Source organism: Neopelma chrysocephalum, unplaced genomic scaffold, assembly GCF_003984885.1.
Source record: "Neopelma chrysocephalum unplaced genomic scaffold, ASM398488v2 Primary Assembly neopelma1_24, whole genome shotgun sequence".
In the NCBI taxonomy this organism is placed as follows: Eukaryota; Metazoa; Chordata; class Aves; order Passeriformes; family Pipridae; genus Neopelma; species Neopelma chrysocephalum.
Window position 1 is genome coordinate 15,856,883 of NW_020897693.1, and position 10,156 is coordinate 15,867,038.

General features: G+C 47.2%; 1 protein-coding gene across 3 annotated transcripts in view; it reads left to right on the forward strand.

Moving 5' to 3' along the window:
• Positions 1 to 9,563, forward strand: part of PRDM11 (PR/SET domain 11) — a 32,011-nt gene extending 22,448 nt beyond the window's left edge. For all 3 annotated transcript variants that reach the window (XM_027704562.1, XM_027704571.1, XM_027704577.1), the window contains one exon: positions 249 to 9,563. In XM_027704562.1, the coding sequence (XP_027560363.1) occupies positions 249 to 2,413 (2,165 nt within the window). In that variant the 3' untranslated portion in view covers positions 2,414 to 9,563. The remainder of the gene's footprint in view (positions 1 to 248) is intronic.
• The last annotated feature ends 593 nt before the right edge of the window (positions 9,564 to 10,156 follow it).

Sequence of the window (10,156 nt, forward strand, 5' to 3'; positions counted from 1 at the left end):
GGATGTAGTGTCCTTTCTTGCTGTTCATTGTGGCATGTTGGAGACAAAGTTCATATGCAGAAATATTGACTTCTTTTCCTTTCTAAGCCATGATTCAAATTCTATCCATAATGCATTGTGGGCAGGAGAGGGGAGGTTGTGTCCAGCTCATTGGGCGATGCTCTACTGTCACCAATAGGATGCTTCTCTAGCTCAGTGACTTTGTAAATACCGTATTTTTTCCTTTTTTTTATTTTTTTTTGTTACAGCTTCAGAAAGCATCATCTCAGTTCCCACCATCATGGAGGATGATGACCAAGAGGTGGATTCTGCTGATGAATCAGTTTCCAATGACATGATTGCTGCTACAGATGAGCCTTCGAAGATGTCTTCTGCCACAGGCCGGAGGATACGGCGGTTCAAGCAAGAGTGGCTTAAAAAGTTTTGGTTTCTGCGGTACTCCCCAACATTGAATGAAATGTGGTGCCACGTCTGTAGACAGTACACAGTGCAATCCTCTCGGACTTCAGCCTTCATCATTGGCTCAAAGCAGTTCAAGATACACACGATAAAGCTTCACAGCCAGAGCAACCTCCACAAGAAGTGCCTGCAGCTTTACAAGCTCAGGATGCACCCAGAGAAGACAGAAGAGATGTGCCGAAATATGACCCTGCTCTTCAATACAGCCTACCACTTGGCCCTAGAGGGCAGGCCCTACTATGACTTTCGGCCTCTGGCAGAACTTCTGAGAAAGTGTGAACTCAAGGTGGTGGATCAGTACATGAATGAAGGAGACTGCCAAATCTTAATTCACCATATCGCCCGGGCTCTTCGAGAGGACCTGGTTGAACGCATCCGGCAGTCTCCCTTCCTCAGCATCATTCTAGATGGGCAGAGCGATGACTTGCTTGCAGACACGGTTGCAGTCTATGTGCAGTACACGAGCAGCGATGGGCCTCCAGCAACTGAATTCCTGTCCCTTCAGGAGCTGGGCTTTTCCACAACAGACAGTTACCTCCAAGCATTAGACCGGGCTTTTTCCAGCCTGGGAATACGATTGCAGGATGAGAAGCCAACTGTTGGCTTGGGAGTTGATGGTGCTAACATTACTGCCAGCCTCAGAGCCAACTTGTTCATGACAATCAGAAAGACCTTGCCCTGGCTTCTCTGCCTGCCCTTTATGGTGCATAGACCCCACTTGGAAATTCTGGATGCCATCAGTGGGAAGGAACTACCGTGTTTGGAGGAGCTGGAAAATAATTTGAAGCAGCTGCTCAGTTTCTACCGTTATTCTCCCCGACTCATGTGCGAGTTGAGAGTCACTGCTGCCACTCTATGTGAGGAAACTGAGTTCTTGGGGGACATTCGAGCAGTGAAGTGGATCATTGGGGAGCAGAATGTGCTCAATGCTCTAATCAAGGATTACCTTGAGGTTGTGGCCCATCTCAAAGATGTCAGTGGCCAGACCCAAAGGGCAGATGCTTCTGCCATTGCCTTGGCCCTCCTGCAGTTCCTGATGGACTACCAGTCAATTAAACTCATCTACTTCCTGCTGGATGTGATTGCTGTGCTTTCACGCCTTGCCTATGTCTTCCAAGGGGAGTACCTTCTTGTGTCGCAGGTGGATGATAAAATAGAGGAGGCCATCCAGGAGATCAGCCGGCTAGCAGACTCACCTGGGGAGTACTTGCAGGAGTTTGAGGAAAACTTCCGTGAAAGCTTTAATGGCATTGCTGTGAAAAACCTACGGGTGGCTGAAGCCAAATTCCAGTCGATCAGAGAAAAGATCTGCCAAAAGACCCAGGTGATCCTAGCCCAAAGGTTTGATTCCCGCAGCCGGACATTTGTGAAGGCCTGTCAGGTATTTGACCTTGCAGCTTGGCCCAGAAGCACTGATGAGCTCATGAGCTATGGGAAGGAGGATATGGTACAAATATTTGAACACCTGGAGACAGTCCCATCATTTTCCAGAGAGGTTTGCAGAGAGGGGATGGACACCCGAGGGAGTCTGCTGATGGAGTGGCGAGAACTCAAGGTGGATTATTATACCAAAAACGGTTTTAAAGACTTGCTCAGTCACATTTGTAAATACAAACAGAGATTTCCCCTCCTAAATAAAATAGTTCAGATCCTCAAAGTCCTTCCCACCTCTTCGGCCTGCTGTGAGAAGGGGCGCACTGCCCTGCAGAGAGTGCGCAAGAACAACCGCTCTCGGCTCACACTGGAGCAGCTCAGTGATCTGTTGACAATTGCTGTTAACGGGCCACCCATTGCCAACTTTGATTGCAAAAGGGCACTAGATAGTTGGTTTGAGGAGAAGTCCGGTAATAGTTATGCGCTGTCAGCAGAAATGCTGAGCAGGATGTCATCTCTTGATCAGAAGCCGATGTTGCAGAGCGTGGACCATGGCTCTGAGTTTTACCCTGATATTTAGGAAGGAATGCCTCAGATCAGAAAGCAGTTGAATAATTTTTTAATCTATACTCTAAACTTTGATATATTATATAAAATATATATATTATCTATATTAAGGAAAAACCCACACTGAAAATTTAAAAGTTAAGACGATGTGCGTCTGATAGAAGCTAAGCAGAATTTTAAAGATTGAGACAATGTTTAGACATTTACTGGTGTCTCCAACCATGGCAGCTGCAATGTAGGTGGCAACATTTCATTCTTCAGAAGCGTGTGCTGGGGCCATACTCTACATGTTCAAACCTAACAATCTATAAGCTACACAACGGGTCTTTGTCAGCCTCATCCTCCCAGTGGTTTCCTTTGTATGTGTGTTGTCGGTTTGTTGGGTTTTGGGTTTTGTTTTGTTTTGGGATTGTTTGTTTATTTGTTTGTTTTCCCCTCAGTTTTAATCTCTGCCTCTCCTTCCATTGTTCAGTCCAGTTATTGAGCCATTTGAGCCTTTTGTTGGCAACCGTCACATTTCTGATTTCCGACAGAGCATCCCGTGTGTTTATGTTGTCCTCAGCTTCCCAGCTCCACCCAGTTCTCTTCAGTTGAATGGAAGCTTTTTTCACTCAAGAGATTACTGGCAGGAGGGAAGAGCTGAGGGCATGATTTTGGGTTTTTATTCTGACTTAGAAACAAATGCCTCCACTAAACTGTGATGCCTCTTTCTCAGTTCTCCCTACCTTTGGGCTGTAGAGTAATACTTGGCTTTCAGCTCCGTTTATGATAACCATAATACCAGTCTATTATACATATATTATATAACATGATGTCATGTGCAGACTATAAAATAGCAAAATAGAGAAGGCAGGGGGAAATTTTTGCATTTATATTTTTATATTGTATGAGATAAATATATATATATATATATATATATATACAACTATTCATTCAAAACCAGGGCTGCTGTGGAAGCTAGACAGCCAATGAGTTGAGAGCCATCTCTGGGCGGAGATTCAAAGGCTTAAAAAAATTATATTCTAATTTACATTATTTATACTATGTCTTTATAATCCTAGATTGTTGTGGGTTTTTTGTTTTGTTTTGTTTTGTTTTGTTTGGAATGACTGAAAGAAAAACCTGCTGCGGTTTGGTGGCAGGAGCTATCAATGCAAGATTATCTTGGATTATATTCATGTGATGATGTCCTACAAAGGTTCACGTATTCTCTTGTGACCAAGGTAACATGTTCCACAGCACAGCAGACTGATGATAGCAGGAAGAAGGGATGCTCTGCTTCTTCCTGCGAAATCTTTCTTTCTTGAAGGAAGGAATGTGGAGTCCAGCTGAAATGTGAATGGGGGACTTGCACCTTCCATCACAAAGAGATTGTTCTGTGGGCTTGGGGCTCTTTTTTGTTTTATTCTTTTAAAGTAAACAAGCTCCAGGCATCCACACAATATCACTTCAGGTTAGAAAAGAAAAAAAAAAATAAAAAAAGCAACAACCAACCAAAAAAAAAAAAAAAAGAAAAAACACAAACCACACAAACAAAAAAAGGTGCAAAAACTCCACAGATGCTAGTGCCTTGCCCTGCTGATGTGGCATGGACAGCACCAACCTGACCAGACCATCATGGGAGTGAGACCTGTTGTCCAAAAGGTGTCCAAGCCAACATGTTCTCACTTCCCAGAGGGATGAGCTTTGTGCCAAGCTGTGTTGTTTGGAAACATGATGGTGGTATCAGCAACACTGAACCTTTCCTTTCTCCTGTTACCCCCCTGCCCTTGGTCTTGGTGCTAAGATATCTCTAGAACCGTTGCTGCTAGTTGATAGCTTTTCATTTATATAAAAATATATATATATATAATATTATTTTATTTTTAAAACGTTTTTGTTTGTTTTCAATGGAGATGTAGCATGTTTGGAACCGATCTCTCTCAGAGTCACTTTCACTGCCAGGGTTCACGCACTGTCTTCCCCAGGAAAACACACACTTCTACCTAGGTCTCACTCACCTCCTGCTAACCCCTTTGCCTTCAGTAGAACTTCACAGCCAGCACTGGGCAGAGGCATGCAGCCAAGCCACTACGGACTGGTTCAGCTTTCAGACCCCACAGGAACAGCTAGAGTGGTGTCGATCAGAGCTTTGGAAGTGTTTGCCGCTGTCCCTATAGGACTCAGGAGGGACTGAGCCCACCCAAAGCACTGGTGGTGGTCCATCCTTGTGCTCAGACTCTGCCCCCTTTTCTGTAAAATGGGGCCTTTTGGTCAGACAGTCCGAGTGGAGTAGAGCAGACCCTGTGAATATAGCAGCGAGGGCTGGTCAGGCAGCGTACCCTCTGTAGCACTTATTCCCTCTGCCTTACCTCTGACAGCATGTGCAGCCTGAGGGTAGCTCAGGCAGGAGGGGGCACCTGCGCCAGCACCACCCACCTTTTGCCAAAGCGCTGTCAAGGGTGTAGGCACTGAGTGCTTTTCCCTGTGGTCCTCATGGAAATGTCACAAGCTAGGTCAGGGCATCACACTGTCACAGCACAGGGACATCGATATGTAACACCTAGCAAGCAAAAAAATGGCTTTGCATTTTTTTCTGTTTTTCCCTATAAATGATGTGATAAAATTGACTCATTCATCCAGAGGAGTAAATATTAAACTGGAAACCCTCTGCCAGCTGTGCAGACTTGGGCAGTTGTTTGCCTGACCATAAAGTAGGGATCTTTCTACACAAGTTACTTGTAGCTCTCTGGGCCTGGTAAATAGGCTCTGCTCAGGGTGCTGCCACTAAGCTCATGGAGCTGCTGCCTGTTGAGGAGATGTCAGGCTTCCTCCCTTTTTAAAATGTAAGGAGATGCAGAAAGATTAAAAAAAGAAAGATTGCTGCTCCATTAGTTTCTGACCTGGAGATGGGCAAGGTGAGCATAGATCATAGAGTCCATAGGAGCTCCATTAGCTCTTTGTGGATGGAGTCGAAAATCACCTGCCTTTCTGTTGGCAGCAGCAAAAGTTCCTTGGCACAGAACCCCATCAAAGTGCCTGGCCCACGTGGAAGGAAGGGATACTTTAGGACGGACTCCAGACACCTTTGGAGACAGGAGTGCTCCCCCAGGGCTTGTGCTGAACCACCTGAGGGGCCTGTTTACAACTCCTGTTCTGAGCCTCCTAACTTTTGCCACTGGGGAGGAAATGGTGCCTTGCCTTCTCTGCAAGAGCTGCCAGAGACCCTATTCAGAAATGATTCCTCCGATTTGCCACTCCTTTCCTTTGCTTCACTTGCAAATCCTGCTCTCATCAGTGACACCTTTCATCGACAGCTGTTATTCCTAATGGCAGAGTGCAATGTACAGCAGGTGGGGTTTTTTTCTCCAGGCAGTCAGCTGACACAGGGAAAGTGCTTGTTTCTTTAGCAAATAACTTTGCTTACACCTGCAAGCGATGTCAGTAGGAAGCATGATTCCCTGCCACTGGATGTTGCAGATATCCATGATGGGAAAGGTCAGAGACCCCTTGCATTGGTGATGGGGAGAGACAAGAGGTTGGCAGAGCAGCTGGCCCAGCCCAGGCCAGCTCCTTCAACACAATTCCCTGTTACACCCACGTCAGAAAATAATCTTGGCCTTTATCCTAGGCTAATGCAGGTGCTTTGCAAGCTTTCCCTCCAGGGTTACTTGCCTATCTCAGATCTCTAGCTCTTTCTTTGATGGATGGTCTGTGGATTGAAATGTGCCAGCATGAGCAAGATAGGGAGGAGGGAGGAATACTGATGCAAAATGCCCCTGGCTAACCAGTGCCCCCCAGACTTTCCTGGGAGCGGGTGCATTTCTGTGCCCTGTTTGCCTGGGCCTGTCCTGGTGTCAGTGAGGACAGGAGGCAGCAACAGGCATAGGGAAGGCACAGTGGAGCACAGGAGGAGGCCTCCTTGGCTTGGAGATCACCGTGCATCAGGTTTAATCGATGCCTTTCCTGCTGTACTGAGTGAGTGAGAGGAAATTGTTTTGAACATGTTGCTCACAGCATCTTGAACTTGTTTTGCTGCAAAGACAGAAGGGTTCAGTTTTTCTCAAATGAGCTCTTTATTCTCTTCTTCTCCCTGCATCTTAGCTATGGCATCTGACTGTGAATAATGCACACTTCTCCAGACCCTTGGGTTTGTATTTCTAGCCCATGGGATTTTTGGTTGCCAATTTCCCTTCCCCACTTTTTGCTCAGACTCCTTGCCTCTTTTACCCTGCTGTGAAGCAGAAATCTGTGAAGCACATTCAGACATGTCCTTTTGCAGGGCTCGCCAGTGTCTGCAGGGGTCCGGGCCCTCCAGCCATGAGACTGACCTCAGCAGGGATAATCTTCACAAGAGACCAAAGCTCTTCCCATACCAGCAAAAGCACACAGGAGTTATAGTGGCTTGTGAGGGGACGCAGTGGGCAGGGTCCTGGTGTGTCATCTGCCTTGGGTCTTGAGCTGAACACAGCAGTGTCCCTCGTGCTGGTCACGCTTTTGCTGATATGACTATTCAGACATGATTCAGGCTTGGTCCATCTCTTTCTCACAGCAGAAACTCAACCAGGTGGCCCGTGGAGTCTTTGGAGTCCCCCTCCTTTCTTATCTCATGAGGATTGCTGTTTGTTTGTTTGACCAGTGTGTAAGACAGCCTAGACAGCCAGCTTGCAGATAAGCAGAAACAGCCTCTGCCTTTGCAGATTCCCCTCTCAGCCCTGTCAAAAGAGGTCTTAAAAGCAGAGAAATGGTACGTTGATCCCCCAGCCATTGTATACAATGCAGTAATGCCTATGCAATTCCTGTCTCCCTTGGAGACATGTATGATGTGTGTGCATGTAAGCTAGTGTATGTATACAGTACATATGCATATGGTCTATATATTGTATATACGCACATCCCAGTACATATACACACAGTACAAAAGATTAAAATCACATGCTTATATATCTATAAATAAAATCCTATATATTTATATATTTCTATGTTTTCGATAGATATAAAGATATAATATAGACTCAACCACCCTTGTGTAAGGCTGGCCCTGTGTTCTAGCACAAGGCATGTAACACTGAAGACTTTGGACTTTGAAATGGTTTTAGCCATACACTGAGGCCTACATTTACGTGTACAGCACTCTATGGAGAGGGGCTTTGCTGTGTTTGGGGCAAGGGATTTCCTTGCTGGCATGTTACCCAAGTGATAAATAAGGCTTGTTTAATAGAGGAATGTCTTGGTAGGGAAAAATGCTCGAGTGTCCTTGTCTTCTCCCAAGTAAGCCTCTTGCTGAGGTCCTGTGTGTTCACACTTGGACAGATACATATCCCACCCTCATATACACTTTTGTCTCTCTGCATGGATGCATTTAACAACTGTGGGTGCTGGTGCTGTGGAAACATGACTTTCTGCTCTTCCGCCTGGTGTTCTTCAGTAGTTGCCGGCACACTGCTAGGGACACCCTGCACTGGCCAGTGCTCACACAGCACGCAGTGAGAGCGTGGGTTCAGCTGGGGGCATCGGTCAGTGATACAGCCATGATGCTGGGATAAAGGCAGCAGGAGAGCAAAGGTATTACTGAGCGGAGGGAAGGTTACTGCCGCAGTCGGACATGGCAGGGATGGTATATGGAGCTGGAGCAATACGAATGAGAAGGAACCATGAATTTGGAGCAATATGGATGGGAGTGTGTGATCCCCACTGGGGTGCACGTTCAGCTCTGTTGGGTCAGACTGACTGCTCCCTCAGGTCTCACAGCTACTCTTCAGCTGGTGAGCAGCCTGCCTGGCTGGGGTCCCAGGGAGGTTTTCTGAAGAAAAGGGATTGATGCGATTGTGTGGAAGACATGGTCGGTGATGCATGTGTGCCTTTGGGCCCCAACACACAGCGTATGGACCTTGCCAGGCTGAAGCACCGAAGGGTGCAGCCCTCTTGCCCTTCCCATGCAAAGAGTCACCTGTTTTCCCGTGACCAGCATTTCCATGCTGGGATGGGGGTGGATCCGAACAATGGATCAGCCTAGTGTCTCCCGATGCCTGTGGGATGGATAGCTGCCTCATCCCTCCATCCCTCCCTTCACACAGCTGCTTGTAGGCCACTGACCCTGCTGCATCCGGAAGCCTTTGGCTGACTCTAGAAAGGACCCGCGAGGTGCCTCTGGCCAGTTTGGCAGCTGGTGGTTACTCTGTGAGCTGCTTCCCCACAAGGGTTGAAGGAGGAGGTTTGTCTTTGCAGCTCCATGCCAGGCCTGGCAACCACTGCACTCCTTGCCGTTTGTTTTATTTGTTGACTTCAGTCTGGAGGAGGGTGAGTTGTAATTCTGCAGTCTGAGTGACTCGTTACACTGGTATTGCCTGAGCAGACACTGTGCAAGCTCCCCCCAAACCCTGTCACACACCTCAGTGCCCTCTCCCAGGCCTCTCTCCTCCACACAACTGATAATCCACCTCAGCCGCCCCTGCCTGGTGGCGGCTCCCCACTCTGCCACAGCCCCTCAGCTGTGCAGCACCGTGGGGATCTCCTTGGCACCTGTTCCTCACAAACCTCAGAGACAGTTTTCTCACTCCCAGCCCCCTCCTCAGATGCCACTGACACTCGCGTAAGCTCAGCCCGCGGCCTCGCCTCCCACCCGCCTGTGCTGGTGGTGCTGCCGCCCGGCGAGGGGCTCCCATGCACTGCACCTCATGTCAAATAAGCTCGCTGGGCTACGTGGGGGAACCATGTCTCATATGCTGTAATGTCCCAAATGCTACAGGAGGGCTACAGAGTTTTCTGCCAGTCATGGCATCCTCATAGACTCACCCGACAGTTAGCAAAAATGCATTTCTACTTCCAGAAAATGAGGCTTTGTCTCAAACCTCTCTGTATCCACATCCAAGCACAGCCCTGCTGAACTGTTTCAAGCGATCTCTCACCCACCCACTCACCTACCACACACACATATGAAATGAGAGAAATATCTAGACGTCTATTACTACATATGTATTAATATGTTAATATCACTCTTTTCGAGAACATTAAAATGTTATTACTTTACAGACTATGCTTTATAGTACCTGTGTGAAAGGACCTAGGACACTGGATACGAATAGAGCTATGTTGATATATCATAGTATGTACACGAGAACTTTCCTTTTGTCATATTATCCTTGTAATGTAAAATGATTGTTAATAAAAAAAAATTAAATTTATCAAGTTGGGTTGCTTATTATTTAAATTTTTCTTGAAAATTAATGCCATTTTCCCAGACCAAGGTTGTCTAAGCTGATGCACTCTCACTTCCCCAGCTCAGGATTGTAAGGAGCACATCCAGTCCTAATTAATTGAGAAGGGTTAATTGCAGCCCCTTGAGGTGCTGGTAGTTCTCCCTCCTGAGTGACTGGCTCCGTCACATGCTGAGTGTCACTGCAGCCCCTCAACAGCCTTACCTCAGTGATCAGGTCCAGCATATCCTGTGATGGAGCTGCATCGTTTCACCATGGGCTGGGTTATGCTGGTGCTGTGCCAAGGCTGCAGCTGGCAGAACAGGAGCTGACACCTTCCAGCAGCCTGAGGCTGCCCTGGGTCAGCAACAGTGCAGCTACGTCAGAACATGCTATTTTTGGGTAGAGGTGCAGAGTGAGTGCCCTTGAGGCTCTGTGCTCCCTTTCTAGTCAGGTACAGTGGCATTATTGTTGGCTTTGCTGTGGTGGGCTGTGCTTGTAGTGCACATTGACAAAACCTTGTATGTGTGCCTGGTTTGGTTTGAAGGATGGAGAGACTTTTCCTGAGCTCTACATGCTCC